The sequence below is a fragment of the Ictidomys tridecemlineatus genome, chromosome X (assembly GCF_052094955.1).
Source record: "Ictidomys tridecemlineatus isolate mIctTri1 chromosome X, mIctTri1.hap1, whole genome shotgun sequence".
Lineage (NCBI taxonomy): Eukaryota > Metazoa > Chordata > Mammalia > Rodentia > Sciuridae > Ictidomys > Ictidomys tridecemlineatus.
The window spans coordinates 118,680,796-118,708,004 of record NC_135493.1 but is presented as its reverse complement, the minus strand read 5'-3'; the positions used below and the strand labels follow the sequence as shown (position 1 = coordinate 118,708,004).

At 38.6% G+C, this 27,209-nt stretch overlaps 1 protein-coding gene across 2 annotated transcripts in view; it reads left to right on the top strand.

Moving 5' to 3' along the window:
* The first annotated feature begins 4,110 nt into the window (after window positions 1–4,110).
* The window catches only part of Prps2 (phosphoribosyl pyrophosphate synthetase 2), a 30,931-nt gene continuing 7,832 nt past the window's right edge, over window positions 4,111–27,209 (top strand). Inside the window, exons 1-4 of one of the 2 annotated variants that reach the window (XM_005315967.5) lie at window positions 4,111–4,366; window positions 10,841–11,024; window positions 18,959–19,057; window positions 19,901–20,025. In XM_005315967.5, coding sequence (XP_005316024.1) covers window positions 4,245–4,366; window positions 10,841–11,024; window positions 18,959–19,057; window positions 19,901–20,025 — 530 coding nt within the window. In that variant the 5' untranslated portion in view covers window positions 4,111–4,244. Of the gene's footprint in view, window positions 4,367–4,538; window positions 4,729–10,840; window positions 11,025–18,958; window positions 19,058–19,900; window positions 20,026–27,209 lie in introns of those variants that run through there. The other variant, XM_078035120.1, reaches the window with a different exon arrangement.

The window sequence follows — 27,209 nt, the reverse complement described above, 5'->3', positions numbered from 1 at the left end:
CATCAACAATGGAAATTATTTCATCACTTCATTCTTTTCCACATTTTATCTAAAAGAATGAAAATTGTATAAGATGCTCAAAATCAGAGATCCCATATACCCAGAGTATATGTTCTTTTTCTCCTCTGAGTCTTGAGTTTTGAGTACATGTTCCAGTTTTCCCAGAGCTCCCACAGCTCCACATTTACTTCAAAAATAAGTGCACTGTGGCAGACCTTTAGTGGACCTCATATTTGTGCTTTTATGTTGTCCCATAACACAATGACTCAGATCTTAGCTAATATGAATTACTTTGGCCAGTAAGATTTTTTTTTCAAGAGAGCTTGTCTGTTTTTAATGTGACAGATATTAATCTTATAGTTCATTGTGAGTCCTTCCCACCCCTGTCTCAGCTCCTAGGAAGCTCAAAGTCAAATTTACAGGCGATCTTTTTCTTAGTAGAGCATTATAGTTATACACAGTAGTTTAGTTCATCTTGACAAATTCATACATGCATGGAATTTGATTTCAGTTCATGTTCCCCCTGATTTTCCCTTCCTCTTCAATCCCCCCCCCACTCTCTTTCCTCTACTCTACTTATCTTCCTTTTGCTCATTTTTTATTTTTGATTGGTTCTTTCTACTAATGCATAAAGGTAAAATTCCCTGTGGTATATTTATATATGCACATATCATGATTTTTAAAAATTTATTCTGCATTTCCTCCCCTTACCGACTCCTCCTCTCTCCCTCTGGATCTCCTTCCTCTACTCTACTGATTGTCCCTATATCTTTATGATATCTGATCCTCCCCTCCATCCTTTCTTTATTTTGCTGTTGCTTCCATATATGAGAGAAATATTTGACCCTTGACTTTCTGAGACTGGCTTAGCACTTAGCACTTAGCATGATGTTCTCCATTTCCATCCATTAACCAGCAAATCCTATAATTAAATTTTTCATTATGACTGAGTAAAACTCCATTGTGTATATATACTACAATTTCTTAATCCATTCATCTATTGATGAACATCTGGGTTGATTCCAGAATTTGGCTATTGTAAATTGTGTTGCTCTAAGCATTGAGGTGAATTCATCACTATATTGTGCTGATATTAAATCCTTTGGATAAATACCAAGGAGTGGAATAGCTGAGTCATGTGGTGGTTTCATTCATAGTTTTTTGAGGAATATCCATAATGCTTTCCAGAGTGCTTGCAACAGTCTGCTGTCCTACCAGCAATATATGAGAGTATCTTTTCCCCCCACATCCTTGCCAGTGTTCATTATTGTTTTTGTTCCTGAAAAATGGTACTCTAACTGGACTGAGATGAAATCTTAGTGTACTTTTGATTTGCATTTCCTTGATTGCCAGAGATGTTGAACATTTTTTTCATATATTTGTTTGGCCAGTGGTATATTTAACACACAAGATAAAAGTAGAAGGCTGATAAGCACTTGTTCTCTGAAAATTATCTTTTTGAAACACTTCTTGGACCCCCACAGCTATGCTGTGAGGAATCTCAATCAGTCCCTTGGGAAGGTCCACTTGGAAGAGGAAATAGCTGGGGGTTCATTCACACAAATGATTCTTAGCCTGGAGTGATTTTTCCCCCTGGGAAATATTGGACAATGTTTGGGAATACTTAGGATTCTAAAATTGGTGGAGAGGTACTACTGGCATTTCATAGAAACCAGGGACGCTGCTAAGCTTCCTTCAAAGTACTGGACAGCCCTACAACAAAGAATTATCCAGCCTATCAGCTGTGCTGAAATTGTGAAATCCACCCAGCTCAAGGTTTCTGCACAATCTGGCTCCTGTGAATCAAGGAAAAAGAGGCTTAGGAAAGAAGGTATTCATGCAGAATCTTCTAAAGCTACTCTTTTGAGCATGTACATTTCCCAATGATGGCTTTCTCTACAGTCCGTTACTCATGTTGATTTTTGATGATCCCGATTAGTATTCTCTATTGCAATGGTGTATTTTCCCTTGTTTACATTCAGAACTTAAGCATAGTAAGTCATAAAACCATTGAAACAAAAACCACGTTTTTAGTTACCCCAACTCAGATATTGCTTCAACCTGGTGTTATCAAGGTCATGGGATGGGTGAGTCACAATTCAATGCTGGCATCCAAATCCCAATCCATTAAGCAGCCCAGTGACCAGGGGCTTTAATTTAAAATCCACTGGCCTTGTCATCAAAGAACCATGTCCCTACTATACTAACAGAAAGTCACTTTCCCTCTGAGTAGAACACATATATATTTAGAAGAATTCCATTATTAATCAATTTTGTTCATAAGTGAAACTTTAAAAACGAAAATTACAGTAATATTGCTGAGTAGTAAACTTTATTGGCAGAGTTTAAATATAATTACATTAACAGTCTCATTCAATAAACATTTTAGACATATGGTTGAGTATAAGTATAAATCTCATTGATATGGTAATTTAGTATGCAAATTTAATTTAATCTGATTTATTATGATACATAGTCATGTGTCATTTAACGTCTGGAATGTGCTCTTAGAAATACATCATTAGGCGATTTCATCCTTGTGTGAGCATCATAGAGTGTAAAGGAACTAACAGTTACAACAGCACTAAGCAATATAATCTTTTGTGACTACCTTTGTATTTATGGTCCATCATTGAACAAAACATGGTTATGTGCTGCCTTACTGTGCATAGATTATAAAACACAGCAGGTAGGTTTTTTTCTTAATATAACAAGGCATATAACAAGCAGAATAAAAAGGGGCAGAAATGCTACTGGAAATGGTGCTTGGGGCAACTTTTTGGTAAGCAGGAACATTCAGATGTTTAAAAGAATCACTGTATGTGTAAGGCATTCCACTTTGCAAAGTGATATGATAATTGCAATAATCTCCTAAATCCCAATAATATGAAGTTGAGTTAGACAACAGCTCAACTACAGGTGGCTTTCACTATGGGTAGAAAGCCAATTCTTGCCAAAGTTTGTAAAACCCAGCCATTTCTCTATCAGACTTAATAATCTACAGTGAATTGTTAAAACTGTGACCACCATCACTAGTGCCCATGCCTCCATGGAAACAGGACACATTTCTTCCCCTACACTTGATTTATGCCCAAAGGTTGGCTCTGGTACTGCATTAGCTTTTTGAGAAAACATTCTGGCTGGTTTCTGCCTGGAGAGAAGTGAGGGAGGTGCTGATTCCAGGGACGTCAAGAGACTGAGGCTGGGGGCCTATCTGGGTGGTTGGTGATCCTGGGATCAGGTTCTTGAGAATCCAAACGGCAGGAGGTCCTGATAGCTGGCCCAAGGACACCCACATTTACCTAAAAACGAGGTATCTGAGGGGATTTGCTTTGATCCAAGGCAAATCTTTCCACCTCCACCTGTGGTCAGGGTTCAAATAGTGGCCGGATATCGCTGGTTTTTGAGGACATGGAGCAACTCTATAGTTCAAGGATCAACATTTAACTATTAAGGACAGGAAGGTAAATATTTAAAGTCTTGTGAACCAAGAGGCAAAAGGGAAGATATTTTACAGGTACTTTTAAGAGACAGAAAACCAATTTTCAGTTTTATTGATAAAACCCAAAGTATAATAATATCTGAGTACTATTTTTGTAGTGAACATCTACTAATGAGAGAAAGGAATTCTTTCTATGAGGAAACATTTCTTTTAAATTGGGATTCAAAGGTGGTGAATGCTACCATCAGATAACGTGCAAAAGTGCTTAGCTCTCTGGTACAAACATAGGCAGCTCTGAGGGTTCGTCCCTCTGGCCAGAGTGTGCATATTCCTGCTAGAGAAGAACACCAGTGTTCTGCACTGGGTTTGGGGCGCACCACACTGGGAGGTCGCTCTTTGCTCCGCGGCACCTCCGTGGCCCCTTCTCTCATTTTCTCTGTGCCCTGTTAGTCCGGTTCTTCGGATTTCCCCTGTGAGGCAGGTCAGAGAGGTCAAGTGTCGGGTGGGAGTTCTCTCACGGAGCCAGAGCGCCTTATTGGTTCAGGACCACCCAGGGCTTCACAACCTGCCGCCTGGCCCAGTGGGCAGTCGCAGCTTCCCGGCACCCTCCAGCTGCCCTGCCACGCCCGCTCCTTCTCTCTCTCTCCCGCGTCCCCGGCTCCTCCTCCAGCTCCGCCCCTTTGCTCCGCCCCTCTTTTGGGTCCAGCCGCCGTGCTTTCCCGCTCCCGCAGCAGCAGCCGTCTTGTCGCTGAAGTTGTCGCTGTCGCTCTTGCTGCGCGCCCCTCGGATCCCACGCCTCACCATGCCCAACATCGTGCTTTTCAGCGGCAGCTCGCACCAGGACCTGTCCCAGCGTGTGGCCGACCGCCTGGGCCTGGAGCTGGGCAAGGTGGTCACCAAGAAGTTCAGTAACCAGGAGACCAGGTGGGGAACGCGCTCTGGCGGGCGCTCCGAGCGCGGCTGCGGTCCGGGACAGGGACCGACGCGTGCCCCAGCCACCTCCCCGGGCGCCGCGCTCCCCCTTCCGGGGCGGGACGGCGGCAACGCGGCCTCTGAGCCATAGCGGCTGCGCCCAGGGAGAGAAGTCTAGGAGGGGCACACGCAGCCACCCGGGCGTCCCTGCGTACGTCCGGGCTATCCCTCCGCTGGCCCGGTCTCGGGCCCCGCGACCCGTCGACCCCCAAGACTTTAGGGTCCTTCCAGTCACGCTGCTCAGCCTGATTCCCCAGTCCGGAAGGGCGACATCGCGGGGTCACAGACCATCGGAGAGAGAATGGACACAATCGGTGGGAACTGTATCTGTGTTGGGCTAGGAGGAGGGATGTCCCTGGGTCTGCCTGTCCTGGTTTCTGTGACCCTGCAAGGCTGAACTACAGACCGGTGCGTGGAGAGGTTCCCCTCACGTCCGGTGCCCTGGCTGGTTTTACCTGGAGACCTTTCAAACGCTGTTTCCCGGGCCTGCCCCAGAGGTTCCAATCCAATGGGTGGACTGAGGATCCGTGTTTTTCCAAGTCCCCAGGTGACTCTCACTAGCAGCTAGGGTGCTTAGCACTTCGTTATCCAGAATCAGGTGAAGTTGTGCTGCGAAAGACTGTAAGAACTCCAGGACGCACGTGCTGGGCTCCCCTAGGCTTCCTCTAACTTGGCTGCCTTTGAGATGATGGACTTTCATCTTCTTTGTCGTTCTGAAATCTGCTGTGTAAAGCAGCAAGGCCCTAGTTCGGTATAAATTCCATCCATTTTTCAAGTCCACAAGTGGTCACCTCTGCTCATTTTGGTCAGGTGGTGTCCCTCCTCAGAAACTGGGCTGAGGGACTCCTTTTTTCATTTTGCCTGAGTCAACAAAGTGTTTTCACTAATTTCAAATTGGTCTCATTTCCCCCTCCCTCCTCAAATGTCTAGTACAGTTAGTTAACTGTACACAGTTACAGATAACTTTTATATCTGGCAGAGTTCCACTTCCAATTCAACCTTTTAAGAAAAGGTGCTGAAACAGTTGGACAGCCAGATGAACAAAAAAGGAACCTCCATTTATACTTTCCATTAAATTTAATTCTATTAAATTAACTTGGAATGGATCATAGAACTCTAAAGCTTTAAAATTTCTAGAAGAGAGTATGGGAGAAAATCTTGATGACTTTTTGTTCAGCGAAAATTTCTTATTGAAGAGTGACATTAATATTGATGGCAAAGATGCTTTTATTTGATTTTTAGGATATGTGAATCCTTTGTGACTTTATCCAGGTGGTGAATTCCAGTTACATGGCTCTGACAGTAATATAAGTGAATAGACTTTGTAGTTAGTGAGTGGCCTGTGGTATTACTGCCCAGAAAGCTCTGGCTAAATAATTCCACTTTGCAGAGTTTAGTGCACATGACCTGGAAGATGGTCAAGGGCTGTGGAGGACAAAGCTGGGTTTTAGTATTGCAATATTTGCCAGTCCTGTTCACGTTTCAGTAGTTCTGAGAACACCAAGAGTAATAGTTTTTGTTCACAAAGTGTTGTCATATAAATAAATGAGAAATTTCTGGATGAAGTGGGTTTTGAGAGCAATTATGTTGCCTTTCTGTGTTATCTCAGAACAGCACAATCCTTTGCTAAAGAGCGGAGTTAATCTATATCAGTTCATTGCTAAGTCAATGTTGTATTTCTGCTAAAAATATTTAATGACTGTTGGGTGAGACTCACTCAGACATTCAAGTATGATTGTTCATGCATTTGTTTTAAATATAAAGCAGACTCAATTTTTATTTGATTTTGAGTGCCATTAAACCACTGCTTGATAATTAGAAATCATAAGGTCTCAAAACCCACTCAACATGAAGACTCTGAGAATTGCTTGTATAGCTACATTTTATGTTTTTATTTTTTAAATTTTTATTTTTTAATTGTATACAATACCTTTATTTTATTTATTTTATGTGGTGCTGAGGATCGAACCCAGGGCCTCACACGTGCTAGGCAAGCACTCTACCGCTGAGCTACAACCCCAGCCCCATTTTATGTTTTAATATGTAGAATATATAAAAAATAAATTTCTGAGTTTTCTATTTCCCACAAACTGTATAGGTACAGAGGTTGATTTTTACCAATAGCCCTCTCAGTGCCAGGTGCTATACTAGTGATCTGGATTTCACAGTGGTTCTAGCAATGAGAAACAGAAGGGCAAAACGAAGAGAAATTTGATTCCATTCCCATAAGAAACCTTTTCCCACATCTCTCACTGATCCAGGACCAGAAATCTGATGTGCAGGGAGGTCTACTCCAGCCACACTGTAGACCACAACACCCTTCAATGACTTCCAGGACAACATTCATGGTTCTAGAGTCTCTATTGTACTTTTTACCCTAGTCAGGTAAAAATGTGCTAGCTGTATTGTGGGATGCTTAGCTGTATTGTGGGACCCAATGTTCTGGTTACCATGTAACAGATCACCCCCAGAAATTAAGGAGTTAAACCAGTAATTGTTTATTTGGCTCACAAATCTATAGTTTGGGCAGGGTTCAGCAAGGAAAGCTTGTTTCTGTTTCATATGGTGGCAACTAGAGTAGCTATGAGGGCTGGAGGCCATTTCCAAGGTAGCTGATTCACACGGCTAATAATTCACACTAGCTTTTGTCTGGAAGCTTAGAAACCTAAGTTCCTCTTCCTATTAACCTCTTCACAGGGACACTTGAGCTCCCTTCTAGCATGGAAGTTAGATGGCAAGAGGAGGTGTTTCAAAGGACAGGAAGTGGTAGCTACCAGTCTGTTAAGTCCTGGTCTTGCAAGTTGGTACATCATCAGTCCTATCACATTCTGTTGGTCAAGCTCAGAGCCCTCCCAAATTTGAGAGAAGGGGATAGAGACCCTGCTCCTTGACATGAAAAGTGTTAAGGAGTCTGTGGCCATCTTTCACCTACTATGCCTGTTGTTGAGTCAGTTATGCTCTTCAGCCTTCTTATTTGGGGTCCGAAAAGATCTCTGGTTGAATGGCAAGTGATGCTGCCTTCTATCCACAAGCTGTTAAAGACTTTGAATATGGATCAGGAGTGATAATCTTTATGAGTAGAAGCAGGACCATCTTTGGAAAAAATGTTGCCATGGCATTCTCTGTCTTTCCCTGGACTCATGTGAGGTTTGAGGTTCCTATGTGAGGGAAAAAAAAAAACCAAACAGGACAAAAAGTCTAATATTGTGGGATCAAGAGTCATAAGACTGGGCTGGGGATGTGGCTCAAGCAGTAGCACGTTCGCCTGGCATGCGTGCGGCCTGGGTTCGATCCTCAGCACCACATACAAACAAAGATGTTGTGTCCACTGAAAACTAAAAAATAAATATTAAAAAATTCTCTCTCTTTAAAAAAAAAAAGTCATAAGACCAGGAGCCAGGAAACTTTCTGTAAAGGGCTAGATTTAAAATATTTTAGGCATTGCTGGCCACATGTAATCTCTATTGTTGCTATATCGTACCGTTATTTTTGAAGTCCATGGTAGGTCAGCAAGGCTGCATCCTCTCCTGAAGTTCTCAAGGGAAATTTGTTCCTATTCCTTCTAGATGCAGCCCACATTCCTTATCTCTTGAACCCTTCTTCCAGCAACAAATTATCTCTCTGACCCTGTTTCAGGCATAACAACTCTTTCTGTCTTTTGTCTTTCTATTCTATTTTTAAGGACCCTTGTGATTACATCAGACCCATTTAAATAATCCAGTATAATCTCCCTATTTTAAAATCAGCTTGTTAGCATCCTTAATTCCATCTGCAAATATGCAAGTTCCTTTGTCAGGTAATCAAACATATTCAGAGGATTAGGGCATAGATTTCTTGTGGTGGGGGAGGCAGTCATTACTCTATCACACCATTTGTAGCTCATGGACCATACAAAAATAGGCTGTGTGCTATATTTTGTGAACCACTGAGCTATATAATACTTAATTTCCAAATTAAGTTCATCCTTCAGTTTATGTAATATTCCACTGTTATGTTAACCCCTTAGAACCCAAAACAAAAAAAAATACACATTGAATTATTTCTGTCTCTTTAATCCTGAGTGTACTAATAATAGCCATAGCGGAGAGCATGCAAGAACAAGATCGGATGTTATCAAAACTTATTTTCAGAAATATCAACTTAAACATCTTCATTTTTGTCTTCTGATTATTCTCTTTGAAGTTGTATATAAGCTTCTGTTTGTTTGAATAGACTACATAATATCTCAAATGTTGATTTGTTTTTAAATTGTCATTATTTGTAATTGGCTCTTCTAATAAAGTAATTTTATTGAGTACAATTGGCTTCTGATAGCAAGAGAAGAGAGAAGGATAATCATGTGTCTCACTTATAAATTCATTGTATTTGATTTTTGGATGAATTTGCTTATATCTAGTTCTGCTATAATATGACATATGGGTTTCTAAAAATTATCATGCTATGAATCATGCAATCAAAAGCCACAGGACTTAAGAGAAAAAATGAGGATGGGCATAACATTCAAAAACTTCTTTGATGACACTTGAAAAAATGGTAATGTAATATGAACAATAAACCACTTTTACAGGTATTACATATTTTAAAAATATATAAATGCTACAAGAAACATGGCACTTCCTCATGAAAAATACCTTCCCTTTGTTGGTCTCAGATGGTTACAGCTTTTGAGTTATTAGGAAATGGTAGAAGGAGGCAAGTTGGGACACCAGATGGGGATAAATGTGGCTCATTGCCCTTTTGAGTTATATGCTTGTATATGCTTAAAGGATTTCTCAGGGACTCCATTCAGCTGGGCTTAGTGCCGTTTTCTGCATTCTATCTCAAGATAAGAGGTTGTGCATAGTAAGCAAATAGAAAATTCACATTATGCTCAAATTGTTCCAAATATGTCAATTATTGGAACAAATTTGCCTGCTCAAAACAAGCACTAATAACAATATATGTTCTTGATTCTTACACAGTGCTCTGTGAATGAACTACCAAAGCACATGAAGCTACTTTGCTTTTCTTTCCACAGAGGGCACAGACCAGGGATGGGCTGACTCTCATGTTGAATACTCAGAATTCTATACCAGCAATTTCAGAAATTTTCAGACATGCAATTTAAAAATTTAGCTCCTATTTACTGTTCCTAAAGAAACTGGTGGAGGATACATACCAACAAGCCAAACAAGGAAGTACACCATAAAAGAGGATACAGAAAGTGGGTATTTGAGTGCAGGACAGAGGCAAAGAGAATCCCCAGACAACTGTAGGGCACAGACAGGAAGATAAGTCAGGTCATCCAGCTCTAGAAGGAACATACGCAGGATGATGAAATGTAGATGGGACTTGAAACAGTTGACATTGGGAGACTGAAATTGTTAGTGAAGTGTTCAGAATATAATCTGAATTCAGTATTTACAAAAAGTAGTAGAAGAAAGATAAGATCATTACCTATAGGGAAAATAGAACAAAACAGAAGTTGTACATGGCAGGAGAATATGAATGTTGTTAAGTTTACTACATGGCTCAGCTCTGAAGAACATTTATACAGTTCAATTGAAGTGGTCAGTTTTGAGTTTGAATATTGATCTTTATTGGGACGATGACGTTTTGGGAAGGATTGTACCCATGTGATGGGACAGAGAATACATTAGAATTAAATCCTCATCTTCCATAGCAAGAAGTCAGTCATAATCAAGACATAGCAAGACTCACATATTAGCCAGAGATTTGGTAAGTATGTCGAAATTGGTTGCTTCCAGGCTATTTATCCATTATCAATCTTACACAACAATGTGAATTTTAAAAGTTATTTTTATATATAACTTTAATAAAAATAGAAAACTTAAAACTAAATATAGTATTCTGCAGAGAAGTGTTATCACACTAGGTCTGGAAACTTAAAAGGCCTGCTTGCAAAGTTGGCCCTCAGTTGGCAGCTAGGAACTTAGATTTTGCGAAGCTTCCCACTGTTCCTTGATAAGAAAGGCTCACTAAGCTGTTAACAACTGGCAAACAATGCAGCTGATGCTGAATGCCTAGAGTCTGGCATTTTGATTTGCACTAGGCAATGGGTCCCTTCGTGACCATCCCCCAGTAAACTCCTGGGCCTTGAGTCTCTAAGGTGGTACCATGCTAGACAACACTTTGTACATGTTGTACCCACTTGCTACTAAAGACCTTAAACTCACTTTCTGTGATTCGTCTCTAGGAGAACACTTGGAATCTCACCCCATTTCCTCCAACTTCATTTCATGAACTTTGCCCATTTACTGATCTTGTTCTGTGTCCTTTCCCTATAATAAATCAGAGGGAATGAATGTGACTGTATGCTGAGTCTTGTGATTTGGCCTGGTGTATCATTGAACTTGGAGGTAGTCTCAGAGACCTCTGAGATACAGATATACTTTACTATTAATCAATGGCATTTTCTTTCCCTAGCGTCGAGATTGGTGAAAGTGTGAGAGGGGAAGATGTCTATATTATCCAGAGTGGCTGTGGAGAAATCAATGACAACCTGATGGAACTGCTCATCATGATCAATGCCTGCAAGATTGCCTCATCATCCAGGGTGACTGCAGTGATCCCATGTTTTCCATATGCCCGACAAGATAAAAAGGACAAGGTAGGAGAGGTGTCTCCTACCCTTGAAACCTGTTCTAGGTCACCATTGTTTCCTCACATGTGGCCTTGATTGGAATGTCTGGAAAATGTTGGCTTTCTCTTTTAATGATAATGTAAATACATATCCTCACTTATTTTTCAGATTTGCCTTTGAACTCATCGTAATGTTACTATTTATAGATACCAAAACAGGTAAAGCATGTTTTGCAGATATTAAAATACCATTATTTTCCTTATGATAGAATCATTGTGTCTCTGTGGTGGACAGAACTGAATATGCACACATGCACACACACATAAAAACACACACAACTCAGGGAATCCAAGTCAAACAGGAATACCCAAATCAGATCACCGGATTGTATCAATTTCAGGGTCCTGGTTGTAATGTTGTGCTGTATTTTTGGAAAATATTATTTTGGAAAGACTCTGGTAAAGGTCTCTAGGATTCGTGCATTACTCCTTACAACTGCATGTAAATTTATAGTTCTCCCCAAATAAAAAGTTTAATTAGAAAAATACTGTTGTCCCCTTCTAGTCTTTCAAGAAGAACAGAGTTAATATTGGTTAATTATTCTTTTAGCAACATTAGCATTGGAGGAGGCACTGTAAGTCTCTAGGAGAATTTGAAGAAAATACTCTTGGTCTTATCCTTCAAGATATATCTGGGATGGAGTTTATGGGGAACTTTGAGATTACATTCATTTGCTAGGACTTCCTTAACAAATTAGCATGAACAGAGTGGCTTAAAAGAGCAGGAATTTATTCACCTACAGGTCTGGAGACCCCAAATCTGAAATCCAGAAACTGGAAAGAGTCATGGAAGCCTCTTGTGTTCCTTATTGCCTTGGGCTTGTGGCAGCATCTCTCCAATCTCTGACTCTGTCTTCACATAGCTTCTTCCCCATGTCTCTGTATGTCCTTTTGTCTCTAGCAAGGATATTGTCATTGGATTTTGGATCTACCTTAATCCAGAATGATCTCATCTTGAATTTTTACCTTGGTTACATCTGCAAAGACCCTATTTCCAAAATGAGGTCACATTCTGAAGTTGTGGGTAGATGTGAATTTTTCAGGGATACCATTTGACCCACTACAGGGATCAACTCTAAACTATTGTTTCATTTCCAAAACAACAAAATTTGTGAAAACAGCACTTAAGATCCCTGCAGATTTGAAAAAAAAAAACTATATAAGTCTGAATTCATATACCAAGGTCTTCCTGAATTTTAATCCCTACCTCCATAATTATAACTCTGGTCCTTCTATTGAACATGGCTCATCAGTAAATTTCTTGCTAAAACTTTGATATCCAGAACTCCATTCAGTACTTCAGATGATTTACCTTATTTAGATTAGAAGGGCCAGTCTACTTTTCTATAAACGAAACCTGTTGCAGCTGCTGAACTCTGTGCCTCAAAAGCAATAGCAGACAATAAATAAATGAATAGATGTGGCTGTTCCAATAAAACTTTATTTGTAGACACTGAAATGTGAATTTCACATCATTTTCACATGTTATAAAATACTATTCTTTTGATTTTTTTCAACCACGTAAACGTATAAAAATTATTTGCTCACAAACAACAGAGTAGTTAGTATAAGCAGTATCAAAACAAATGGCTGGCTAGATTTGGCCCATGAGCCAGTTTGCCAACCCCTGCAATAGATTACTGATTACTTTTCTTAATCAGTTTTGCATTGCTATAACAAAATATCTGAGACTGGGTAGCTTATAAAGTAAAGGTGTTTATTTGACTCATAATTCTGATAACTCAAAAGGTTCAAACAGCATGGCCACTGGCATCCTGGTGAGGTTCTTCCTGTCTGTGTCACAACATGGAGAAGGGGAAAGGGAACTAGCCACATGCAAAAGGGGCACGTGTGTGAGCAAGGAACAAGAAAGTAGGGAAGGGCCAGGCCCATTCTTTTTATAATAACCCACTCTTGCAGGAACTAACCCACTCCAAGAAATCCACATCAATCCCTTCTCCTGACTTAACCATCCTCTGCTAGGCCTTAACTCTTCACCAAAACTTTGGGTCACACATGCTTCTGTGAAGCCATGTCCTCCCACTGGTTATTTATATAGTTTCTTTTATTTTAAACTGGATTCTGAAATTATATGTGTTAGTTTAGCTGCTAAATTTCAATTTTTAAATTTCATCCCATCAGTATGGTGTGAGCGCTTCCACCCATCTTTGTGTTATGATAGGATAGTTTAATATCTTTATCCTTGTCCATGTAAAAAAGGACCTAATTTTCTGCCACTTTTTCTATTCCCTGTGACAAGAGATTTGGGAAATTCTCATCTCATTTAGCTATTTTAATGAAGTCCTTCTATTTCCAGTAAGTTCTACATCCTGTATTTGGCTGAAATATTTGATACATTGTCTCTTAACTCAGTAAATTATTTCTTTAATCATGACAAGGTCTCCATCCCACTGTTTAAAAATTGGAAACATGAGGAGAAAAGGGTACTCTTGTACATTGCTGGTGGGACTGCAAATTGGTGCGGCCAATTTGGAAAGCAGTTTGGAGATTCCTGGGAAAGCTGGGAATGGAACCACCATTTGACCCTGCTATTGCCCTTCTCGGACTATTCCCTGAAGACCTTAAAAGAGCATACTACAGGGATACTGCCACATCGATGTTCATAGCAGCACAATTCACAATAGCTAGACTGTGGAACCAACCCAGATGCCCTTCAATAGATGAATGGATAAAAAAAATGTGGCATCTTTACACAATGGAGTACTATGCAGCAATAAAAAATGACAAAATCATAGAATTTGCAGGGAAATGGATGGCACTAGAGCAGATTATGCTTAGTGAAGCTAGTCAATCCCTAAAAAACAAATACCAAATGTCTTCTTTGATATAATGAGAGCAACCATGAACAGAGCAAGGAGGAAGAGCAGGAAGAAAAGACTAACATTTAACAGAGTCATGAGATGGGAGGGAAAGGGAGAGAAAAGGGAAATTGCATGGAAATGAAGGGAGACCCTCATTGCTATACAAAATTACATATAAGAGGTTGTGAGGGGAATGGGAAAATAAACAAGGAGAGTAATGAATTACAGTAGATGGGGAATAGAGAGAAGAAGGGAGGGGAGGGGAGGGGGGATAGTACGGGATAGGAAAGGTAGCAGAATACAACAATTACTAATTGGGCATTATGTAAAACTGTGGATGTATAACCGATGTGATTCTGCATTTGGGGGAAAATTGGGAGTTCATAACCCACTTCAATCTATTGTATGAAAATATGATATGTCAAGAGCTTTGTAATGTTGTGAACAACCAATAAAAAAAATAAAAAATAAAAAAAAAAAAAATAAATAAATTTAAGCCAGCTCTTCAAAAAAAAAAAAAAAAAAAAAAATATTATTCTGAAAAAAAAAAAAAAAAAAAAAAAAAATTGGAAACATGAAGTTCCTCTTTGATACCAATATTGAGATTCCTACATTTTTTTTGTAAGCACGTATCTGACTTGAAGTAGCCTCTTTTTTTCAAAGTTATATTTTTCACAATTTGTATCTTATTTTTATTCATAGTGAAGTCTTTGCAATAGAGAAACTAGCCATCCATTCTCTGTCCCTTTAAGTGCATGAAATGGCAGCTCCAATTGCTTGTACTGCTCCCAGCCACTATGCCAAAAAGAAGAGCCTTACAGCTTTCCAATAACCAGTGGACCTGTTTTGTAGAACAGCTGCATTATCTGACCAGCTTTTTACCAGTTTTCCTGTTGTTGGATATTTAGATGTGTTTTCCACTTGGGGCCATTTGAACACATTTCTTTCTGAATTTAACTGCTGAAAGAGATGAGACTTGGATCATCCATCCAGGGAACTATGGATATTGAAAGGGGGTACTATGAGTAAGTATGCCAGAAAAGAAGTGCCCACCCACACGGCCCTAAGCAAAACTGATACATAGCCACTCTCTGTATAGGTCTTTATTCTCTGAACTGAACTTGCAGGTGGCCAAGACACATAAATTGTTCTGGCTTCATTATTTCTGACACATCTATATAGTCCATGTGACTCATCTTATAGGAAGGAGACAATTTCATTCTTTCTTCAGACTTGTTGAAAGGAGAATTCTTGATTTCATCTATCACTTGAGGTATTTTTGAAGTTTCTGACAGTTTTTCTAACTGTTTACTTCTTCCCTTGGATTGAGCAGCTTGGTTTTTGTACAGGGAAACTGCCTAGAGTAGGGCAACCGGAATTTAGTTAGCACTTTGGAGAAATAGTCAGAGCCTGTTAGTGTATACTTTACTTCTTGGCAAAGTGCTTACATTTACCAGTGTGGACAAACTGAAAGGAGACCAGGTATGATTTGGAGTGAGGGTGCACTTCTACCTTTTTGCTTCACTTAGGTAGGTGGAAGGCCATGTGGTATTTCTATGAATGTCATAGAAAGCCAAGGGCTACGCTTGATCTTGGACATAGACAGAAAATTGTCCTCCTTGGCAACAGATAAAGCTCTGGGCAGACCTCCCAGGCTTTCTGTTTCCCTTTTCCCTTCCTTTGGGACTCTATTACCTATGACAACTGATGACACACTGAAATTCTGTGTAATTTCTCTACTTAGAAATACCTGCAAAGAAGCTCAGAAAAATCTAGACCCTTTAATCATCTTCAAAGCTTGTTTATTTTTCTTTTTATTATACGCTTCTTTTTAAGAAAGTCCTGCAAATATGTAAGGTTTTATTTTGCCTTTTATTTGTATGTACAAGAACCCAGGGGCAGGTTCTGACAATGAAGGAATGGTTTTATGATACATCGCAATGTAATATTTACAAGGAAAAGTGATTATATAATATTAATTGTACAAGATGTGGTGCAAAGTGGTCTGAGATTTGGGTTGTACCTTGGGAATGAAGTGGACTCAGATTTATTTACTCAGTTTGTCCTTTGTAAAAGGTATTTAAACTATGTATCCTTAGTTTCCTCATCTGTAGATTGAGGATAGTATTAGCTAGTATTGATAAAGCACCTACAATACAATATAGGAGTGAGCAGACTTCCTCTGAAAAGAAACCTGTGTCAAATATTTTAGGCTTCATAGACTATTGGGTCTCTGTTATAACAGCTCAACTTTTGCCATGTTAATGTGAATGCAGCCATAGCCAATATGTAAACAAATAGGCATATCTCTTTATGCACAATGAGATAGGAATTTTATAAAATCTTCAAATGTCTCAAAATATTGTTCTTCCTTTTTTTTCATAACCATTTATAAATGAAAAAAGAAATCCTTAGCTCTCAGGCTGTATAAAAACAGGCTATAGGTGGGATTAGCCTATGAGCATAGTTTTCTGTCTCCTGCCGTAGTAGACATTCCATAATTGCTAGTTCCCTTCACTAGTGAAAACCATAGATTGTGGGTAAGGCAGTGAATAATTACTTTCTGAAGTAGGTGAAGGACTTTCAGCTTGGAATTTTTTTTTCTGTTTTCAAAATCACTTTTTAAAGTCTGGTTTTTATTTTAATTATAAAATATTATTTTTTATTTTTTAATGATATGAATCTCTACAATCTTGTAATTTCCTTAAAACTTTGTCAGATTTCCCTCAAAGCAGGGTTGCATTTGATGCTACAATTTAAAATTCTGAGAATACTTGACTGACTTGAAAAATGTTTCACCTGTATACATTTTACATTAGAGGGACTAAAATTTTAATTTTTGTCTACTGTGCCTTTACTCTACTTTGTTTAAATGCTATACTAATTTTTTCTCTGTATAGGCTATAAAGTTAGTTAACTTGTTAATCACTCTTTCTGCATGATTTGGTTGGGTATCAAACCAAACTATGAAACACAATACAAAACCAGATTTGTAAACAAGGGCTGAAGAAGGAAATCAGAACATATGAGTTTAGAAGTTACCCCTATGGTTTGGATTCCAAAAGTAAGAAATACTTGATGCCACTGAGGGGAGAGAAGATCCTTTTTGCTGGTGTCTTATTCTATTTGTGCTGCTATAATAAAACACCAGAGACTAGTAAATTTTATTTATTTATTTATTTATTTTGGTACCAGGGATTGAACTCCGGAACACTTAACCACTTAGCCACATCCCCAGCCCCACTCCTTTTTTGAGACAGGGCCTCACTAAGTTGCTTTCAGGTCTTGCTAAGTTACTGAGGCTGGCATTGACCTTGCAGTCCTGTTACTCAGCCTCCTGGGCCACTGGGTTTACATGCGTGCACTACCACACCTGGAAGACTAGGTAATTTATAAAGAACAGAAATTTATTTTCTCACAGTTCAAGGACCTAGAAGTCCAAGGCACTGCTGTTTGGTTTCTGGTGAGGATCCTATCCTCCAAAGGGAGGAATTCTTTGTCTTTATAGGGTGGAAGACAGAAGGGCAAGCTCCCATGATGCAACTGGAAACTTCTTTTATCAGGGCATTAATCACATTAAAAAGGGTAGAATGGAGCCCTCAAGGCCTCATGGTCTCTAAAAGGATCTTCTGCTTAATGTTATCATGTTAGCAATACCTGAATTTCAGAGGGACACTTTCAGTCCAGAGCAGCTGCTTATAAATGGAAGAAGAGTCCCAAATTGATAGCATTGTGAATCAGATTTTATTACAAAGAAGTCACAGTGACCAATTTGTTCTTTTTATTATCCTGGCAAGGTGGAACATAGCATAGAAGAGTTAAATAATGAAAATATGAATTGTGATTAGTTAGTAGGAAAGATTGAAAAGCTTTTAATAAAGAAAAAAATTCTCCATTTTCTCCACAGTTTTTTTTTTTTTAAAAATCTACTGTTAACATTTTGGGATGTTTCAGTCTTTTCTTTATATTTTAAGTTTATACACAAACATATATATGTATACATATATATATATAAATAAAACAAAATATTATACACATTTCCTTTTAAGAATCAGAATGGTGTTAGAGAAAATAAAAATATTTTGTTAACCTTTTGATATAATTCTTTCCTCTGTGTTTTTACATGAATATACTGTGTATGTGTGTGTGTTTAACAGGATCATTTATCTGTTATTATTTTGAATGAAATCTTTTTTAAACTTCTATTTTCTTTTTTATAGCTAGTATTATACAGAAATACCATTGTTCACAGCAAATTGCTGAACTCTTCTTCAATCATATCTGTATAGTTTCTTGAGTTTTTTTTAATGTGGACAGTTTTATTGTCCATAATTTATAATGTGAAAACTAAAGCTATAAAGAAGTTTTTTGAAAAAGACATAATGTCAGTGTGTCTATTTCTCTAAATATTAAATTATCAATCACCATAAAGTGTTCTTTCTTTCCCCTGGTTTTTGTTTAATTTGTAACAGCAGTAGTTTGCAGCTGTCAGTACATGAATGCCTCTTTAATAACTGGGCTTCTTTCAGTCCCTGGCTGTGTGAAGCTCTTTGGCTTCAGCCGTCTCACACATACCATTGTATCCTTCTAGAACACTGTTCTCCCTGCCTTTGTCACCTTGTCTTAAGAGCAATTTCCTCTAACACCTACCCTATTTAAACTTTCTGTCCTTTCTGCTGTCGTCTCTCATTCTGTGCCTTTTATTTTAGGTCTAGTCACTTCTTACAATTTGAATAATACAAATTGTGACATTATACATATAGTATATAGACGTATCTGTTTGCTTCTTTGACATTTGTTTTCTATACCCAGTGTTAAGCACGTTGTTTCACAATGATTTATGTAAATATTGAATAGTCAGTGAACAAAATGGTATGGATAGATCTTTTGCTGTCACAACTTGTATAATTTTCCTTATTGTGCTTTGTTGATTTTTCTCCATTTTTTTTCTGCTATCAAATCCATGTCTTTTTTTTTTTTTTTTTTGGCAGTGCTGGGACTTGAACCCAGGGCCTTACACAGGCTAGGCAAGCACTCTACCACTGAGCTACATCCCTAGTCCTATGTCTTTCTTTTTTAGAGTCGTGCTCCAATTTCTGCAAAACTTGTGGCTAACATGCTCTCAGTTGCTGGGGCTGATCACATCATCACCATGGATCTGCATGCCTCTCAGATACAGGTACCAAAATTTTCTTTCTGCCAAGGGTTTTATCTTAACACTCTGTTAAATTAAATAATTTTAGGAGGCAACATTATTCATGTTTGAATTTGTGTATGGCTACTCTATGGATTTTTTTACCTTTTTTGAACCTAGAAATGTAATTTGATGTTGATATCTCCTGTCTGTATCACCACCTTGGCTCTAGTTATGTTTTGAGGAGTGGAGATGGTGTCTTGGAGTATATACTACATAATTCCACCTCACCTTTGAGAAATGATTGGAATGGCAGAATCATAATGTGCATTTTAATCTCTACATTACTTAGTTTCTTCATCCTGAAAACAGACCACATTATACCATGCCCACTTTACAATATATAATGAATATAAAGTATTTGGTTTGTAATAGGTGCTAAAACAAAAGAAACCTCCCCACCTCCACCACTGCCCTACAAAGAGGATAGGCCATCCTAAGTGATTTATCATGTCTTGAAGGTGGGTTGGATTGAAACATGCCCTGCAACATATCTATATTGATTTGATTCTGTTAACAAAAGTGAATCTATTATAATGATCTCTTTGGAATTAAAAATTTAAATGTTGGGCTGGGGATGTGGCTCAATCGATAGCACGATCGCCTGGCATGCGTGCGGCCCGGGTTCGATCCTCAGCACCACATACAAAGATGTTGTGTCTGCCAATAACTAAAAAATAAATAAAATAAAAATATTAAAATCCTGTCTCTCTCTTTAAAAAAATAAATAAATAAAAATAAAAATTCAAATGTTATTCAATAAAGACAATTAGTTGTTTAAAAAATAAATAAATAAAAAATAAAGGTGACACTCATTTTTCCCCTTAGGGATTCTTTGATATTCCTGTGGATAACTTATACGCAGAGCCTGCAGTTCTGCAGTGGATTCGGGAGAATATCACAGAGTGGAAGAACTGTATCATTGTTTCACCGGATGCAGGGGGAGCCAAGAGGTAACTCACAGGCAGAGCCATGCAGATTTCTCATTTTTGCGAATTGCTTTTTCCTTTCTATATTTCTCTATGTCCCCCTGCCCCTGAACCTTGCTGGGGATCAGAACATAGGCTAGGCAAGTACTTTATCACTGAGCTACACCCCAGTCCCAGGAATCATGCTTTAAATTATTTATCACTTTATTTTTCAAATGAGAATAAGAACACCACAGACTTCACTTTCAGAGCAGAAATTTATCCTCTTTGACAACATTTCATCATGAAAATTTTTTAAAAGGCACATACGATATGTATATATTTATTTGTTTTCAGCAAAAATGGATGTATTTTGTTTTTTGAAGTTATTTTCTGATTATAAAAATAATGCTCTTAATTGAGAAATAAGGCTTTTAATGAACATCACCATTGATGGAACTACCTTGGAAATGGTAGCCTAAGTTGAAAAAAATTTTTAAGAAGACCAAGAAACCTGAGGCCCAGAAATAAAGAAGATGCTGACACTGCATTTCTGGTGCTGGAAGGGGAAGAGGCAGGCTGGCGGCCTGGCTATGAAAACTCATGTTTGGACCTCCATAAAGAAAGGAGCTAGAAGCCAGAACTCTAGCTAGCAATCTGAGCCTTTTAATGGAAGCAGAAAATAGTCCCCCATTAGGAATCAAACCATAAGCCTATGCCACAGGCAAATGTACAGTGGAATATCCACTCTACCTGAGGTGCAGAAATCCCTATACTAAAAAAGTTAACCCTGAATATAGGCCTCAAGCTGCAGAACTACTGCAGAGGAAGACTCCCAGTTGCTCAATGAGCACTCCCAACTGAATGTGAACGTGACCAGATGGATGCTTGATGATCCAAAGTCAGCAATCCAAGAACACATGATTCTCCCAGACCCATTGTATGCAGACAATAGGGCGGCAGGCAGCCAGTAATGTGGGGTGATAAAACAATTACAATGCTATCAAGTGAGCAAGTTTCAAAGAAAAGTAAGGAGAAAGAAGAGATAAAATCCAATGTGGTACTAAAAACGCCCAGTAGAGAAAGTGATGCTGAGTAACAAATCTGAAGGGGTTTTAAAGGAGACTCAAGGAGGTAGTGAGCCATGAGGACACAGGGTGTTAAGAATCAAGGCCCAGAACAATAAGTGAATGCTGATCTGATATAGTGTTGAGACTGGGGAGTAGCCTTGTAGAACTTTGCAGCAGCTATTTAGGAAGAAAAAGACAGTGGAATGTGGGAAGAAAAATAGAAGTGGAATAGAGTTATATTGCCCATTTAGGGGCCACCATAAGGTAAGGAGGTAGGAGACACTTCTACCTACCAGCCCAGTGCAAAAGTAAGGAGGCAAATAGGTATGTGTGACTAGTGCCGAGTGGGCATCAAGTCACAGGAGGACTTTAAAATGCAGGGGCTGGGGATATAGGATGCTTGCCTAGCATGCACGAGGCCCTTTCAAGCCCCAAAACCAAAAAAAAAAAAAAAAAAAGCAAAACAAAAGACTGGCCCTCATTTGGCACCCTCATCCACCTGCAGCCCATCTGGGGACCTAGAATCACACTTAAAAGCTTAGGAATGGCCCAGGAAGTGGTCACAACACCCATGTGAGGAAATGTAAGACCTGATTCTCAGAAGAGCCCCATTTGTTCTGCTCTCAGCTATCTGTCCAACGGCTGCCTAAGTTCCCAGCTCTGAAGAGGAGGAAGAAATGGGCCATACAGCTGGAGATGGGCCTCTGACAGCTGCAGGAAGTGGCTGTGGAGAGGAAGGAGACACAAATATATAAATGATAGCACAGAGAATTAGTTTGCAAAGCCCTCAGAGGGACAGCAATGGTGTGGAAAGCAGCACCGTGTTATGTGGCTTGTTACAGTACATGATGGGCACACATATGCCTTCATCGATCTCATCAGAGTTAAATAAAAATGTGAGCAACTTTTCAGAGTCATTTCTACTGAAAATGCTTGCAGTTTTCATGGAAACTTACTTAAGTCACATGATGGAATCTGTGTTCAAATATTGCTGATCTACTGGTTTGGGGTGAGGAAGTAGGCCAAGGGGTCCAGGTGCCTAAGTTGTCCTTGGTTTATAATAACAGCTGTATTAAATTGTAATTCAAATATCTACAGTTATTCCATATACAGTTGAGTGCTGTTAATATAGTCAGATTTGTGCAAACATCGCCACTATCTAATTCTGGAACATTTTCCTTGCACCAAAAGTAAACCTTATATCCATTAGCAGATGCTCCTCCCCTGAGCCCCTGGCTACCACTAATCCCCTTTCTGTCTCTATGGAACTATGTCTTCAGTTTTCGTATCAATTGATCATAAAATATATGACCTTTGTGTTTGGTATATTTCTTTTTTTAACCCGAAAATGTAACTTTGATGGCTACTAAGCCCAAATAGATTCCAAAGATTTATATTGCCTTTTTCTTTCCTGTCTCATCCCTATTTTTATACATATGGTAAAAAAAAATACAATTGCTATGAGTAAAACTTGAAACAGTACAAAAGGTGACACCTCTCTTCTTTAAGCACCACTATTCTTTCCAATGTCAAAATGATGTTATTCAAACATATATTCCCCCTATTTCTTATAAACAAATGTCAATGTGCTATATATACTTCGTCACTGTGCTTTAAAAAAAAAATACTTGCTATAGTTTAGCGATAGTTCCAGAGTTGTATAAAAGGTCTGCTTGACTGCTTTTTCTTTTACAGCTGTGTAATGTTCCCTTATGTGCATACATTATAATTCCTGTGGCCAGTCCCCTGTTACCCACTTGTAGATGCTATAATTTGGACACTCCTTAAGCATTACTCTTTCTTTACCATTTAGTGCATGGGTACAGGTGGGATACATTCCTAAAAGTGGAATTGCCAAATCAGAGAGTACCAGCCTTTGTAGTGTTGATGTACAGTGCCATAATGTGGTCATTCAAAACAGACTCAGAGGCATTCCATCAAGTACAGATGCCAGTAACTTTTTCAAGCCTTGCTCACACAGTAGATTATCAGACAGTTTTACTTGACGAATCTGGTGAGCAGGGTTTGCTGTCTCCTGGTGATGGAAAATGCTCTTTGTGGCATGGCAGATTCCTGAGTGACAGACCTTTTGCCTGTGGCTTTATGGCTGGAGATCTTGCCTATGGATTGTCAAGAGTTCTGCATGGATATGAGATCACAGCTTTGTTTCTTTTGTGTGTTGCAAATATTTCCCCAAGTTTTTCCATTTCTTTCCTCTTTTTAATTTTTATTCTCTGTGGGACATTTAAAATCTTCCTATTCACTCATATTTATCTTTTCTTCATATTATGGCTTCTGGGTTTATAAAGCATTTGCCCTTCTCTTACAAATTTTTCTTCTATGATTTTGTATGTTTGGGGGGCTCCCTTTTTTATTTTTGGCACTAGGTATTTGACCCGAGGGCACTTCACCATGGAGCCACACCCCCAGCCCTTTTAATTTTTATTTTAAGACAGAGTCTTGCCAAGCTGATTAGAGTCTAGCCAAATTGCTAAGGCTGATCTTGAACTTGCAATCTTCCTGTCTCAGCCTCTCGAGTGGCTGGCATTATAGGCATGTGCCACCATACCCAGGCCCTTTTTCTTTTTTAATGTTGCAGTTTTTTATCTGAAATTTATTTTGGAAAAATAAAAGAATGAAATTAGAACTCAACTCTTTCACACCCCCCATTCCCTAGAAAATAAAAGAATGAAATTAGAACTCAACTCTTTCACACACTCCATTCCTACCAACTGTATAGTTGTTCCAAAACTATTTATTACATAACCCATCTTTTCCTATTGTTTTGAAATGTAATGTTTTTTATATACTAAGTCCCCTCTGTCTGTTTGCTAACTCCTAAATACAGAATAGACTAACCAGAGGAAATGGCCAGGTTTGAGATTCCATTTTGTTCAGATCCCTTCAAATAGCCCCATTCATCCACCCCTCTCTCTGTCCCAGGAGAAGCCAGTGTAGGAATTTTTGCCACCTCCTTTCCCTTTTCCCCAAAGTGACAGCTATATTTCATTGTGTCTTCCTCATGTTCTAGAATGAACTGTTCTCCTACTGACAGTCCCCCCAGAACAACCTTTCAGGTAACAAGTAATCCATGCAGTAGTCATTATCTCTGATTTCTTTGCATAATGTAAAAAGCATATTTCCCTAGAGAAAATATATCTATATGTCCAATTGGAGCTTGTTGCTTTGGAAAAAGCTTTGAGGCCCAACTCTTTCTAGGTAAAGCTTAGTATTGCCACAGGAGGTCACTCTTGAGTAGTCTTTGAAGCTTGATTGGGTTGAAGAAACAGACCCACCCCTATTGACATAGTAAATATCAACCTGAAAGTGACAAGGGAAGTGAGAGAAACTAAATTCATATTCGACTTGTTTCTGATTATGTAATCTTTGAACATTTTCTATAAAAATTTTTGAAAAATTAGAAGAAAACTTTGACTACCTCCCATCTATCAATGATAATATGTTGAACAATTTGGTGTTATCATGTATCTGTCCCTCCTTGGCCTGTCCCCTGACATTGGTACACACACACACACACACACACACACACACACACACACACACGAAAGAATGTAAAAATTGCCAAATAACAAACCAAAATCTAAGAATATGATATTTTTGTTCTAGTTCTACCCACCTAAGATTTCAACATGACATGTTGTCTTAACCTCATTTTAGGAATATGTATTGTGTATCCATCATATACCCAGGAAAGAAAAGTTATCTGTAGCTTTTTCAGGAAATAGTGTTATAGTAACCCAGAGGGCTTTTTGCAGGGATGCTTTCATTTTATCTTCTACCTTTGACATCACTACTGGGTACCTGATGTTGCTGGAGCTCTTCACCTAGATCTAGATGTCCCATGTCCCCCACTACCAAGAACCCCATAGTTCAACTTCTGTCTGAGACAGGCCTCCGTGCCTTCCAACTGTATAGTTGTTCCAAAACTATTTATTACATAACCCAGCCTGTAAACAAGCTGATGAGGACAGGAGTCTCCTGGCAGACAGGGGAAAGCAAGTTGTGCCTGGTCTTTGCAGACTTAGAACTTCAGCCACAAGTGGCAGTGTTTCCCAAGCTGCTCTGTGGACCAGGACTGTTCCTGTTCCTTACCAAATAAACAGATAAATAAAAAATTAATGCAAATGTACATTTTGTGTAAGGTATTCAAGTATCCTTTCTTGAGGAAGCTTCTTTCATATTTTAAGAAACACGCTTTCCTTAATTTGAGTTTAAATGACTTGTCTCTTGTAAAATTGGCATGTAGATCGGTAGTATATATTTGAAGGTGATTATGGGGTGAAGTTTTTGTCTACCTTCGAATTACATTTTTTTTCTTTCAGTGAAATCCTTAGGTAAAGAAACTATTGAAACTTTAGAAACTAAAGGTGCCTACTAGGGCTACTGTGATTTTGGTTCCTGCTTGAAAAAAAAATTTAAGGGGAGCAGAAACATTGACTTCATCTTAGTAATGCTTCCTTTTGCTTCTAAAGATATTTGAGAAATCTAAAATTAGTGTCTTTTCATGACAAACAGTCTGTTTTACTGGAAAGTTTGTTCCCTTTTCTGTTACATGATTACTAACATTTGGATTTATGACCACAATCTTATGCACTTTAAAGCTGTTGCCCAGTATAGCTTTTGTTTCTTCTCCACAAATTGGACATTATCATTGCAGTTTTACACAGTCAACATTTATTAAGAGCTGTTCACATATCAATCAATATATTTACTTGCTTTTGTTCCCTACCACATCTCTGTATAATTTTTCTTTTACTTAAATTGCAATCTTTAAGTCATATGTTAGAAATTAATTCTCAAGGTATATAATTCAACCGAAAATATCTTTAGGTCGTCCTTGTTCTAGAAAGACAGTTTTGTTGGGTATAGAATCCTAGTTTGACTTTCTTGGTAGAATTTGAGAATTTGGATGCCAGTTTGATTGTTATTCCTTTTTAGGTGACTGATCTTTATCCTTTGCCTTTTTGATTTCTTGATCTTCCATAGTTTCATATGACTGTTTGGGGATTCGTTGGTTGAGTTTGTTGGATCAGAGAACTAGTGTCTTCCAATAGTTCTGGGAAATTTTCAGTCATTGTCTTTAAATATTTTCACTTCTTTGTTCTTTTTTCTCTTTCTAGAACTCCATTTATTCATGTCACCTTGTTACTCTGCTGTTCATGTCTCTTAGCATCTTTTTCGTGTTTTTTCTCTTTTGTCTCTTCTACTGCATTCTGGACAATGACTTTATCTCCATCTTCCAATTCACACATTCTCATTTTGAATATTTTCCATCTATTTTCAGTTGTATTTTTAATTTCAATAAAATTTAAATATAATATTTCCCAAAATTCTCTTTATTCATTCTTTTCTTGATGGGATGTTATTTTTCATCCTTTTGTTCTTATCCAAGATTCTGTTTTATTTCTTTAAAACAATCGACTTATATTCCTTTTCAGCTAATTCCAGTATCTCATTCTTTGTTCTTATAATTAGGTGACACTTGTTTCTGGTGGCTCTCAATTTTGCTGATTTGGGTATTTTGGGCTCTGTTCTATAATCCCTCAATTTCCTTAGAATTTTATTATTGTAATCCTTCTGAGAGGGTGTGCATGTGTTGTCGCCAGCTCCCTTGGAGAACTACCCCCAATATTCACTTTTAATTAAACTCTCTACTTGAGGGTTTTCATCAGACACATAATAGGAATTTGGACAAGCAACCCTCACGAGAGCTAGAATGTGCTTTTGAACTCTCTAGTAAGAGATAACCTTCTCTACTCAGCATCGAGTTTGAGACAGGTAAGCATCCTTCCTGTTTCCAGGTGGGCAGCAGGTTTATTTTTTATTGTTTGTTACTCTGAAAGAAGAGCCTATGGTGTCCCTGTGTAATAGGAGGGTTTCTTGTTAGACCTACAGTCTTGGCTGAGCCCTAGGCTTATTCTCTCATCATCTGCCAGGTCCCTGCCAGCATAATGGAAGCTTAAGATTGTTAGGGTTTCTCAGAAGCCCTCAGAAGAAGCACTTTACTGCTTGCCAGCTTCTTAGAATCATTTACTTCTACATCATTTGCCTCTGCTGATGTCTGCTTCTGAGTTGGTGATGTATTTGTAAAGATAGTTTCCTTGGCTTACAGTATCATCTAGCATTGTTTCCACTTGG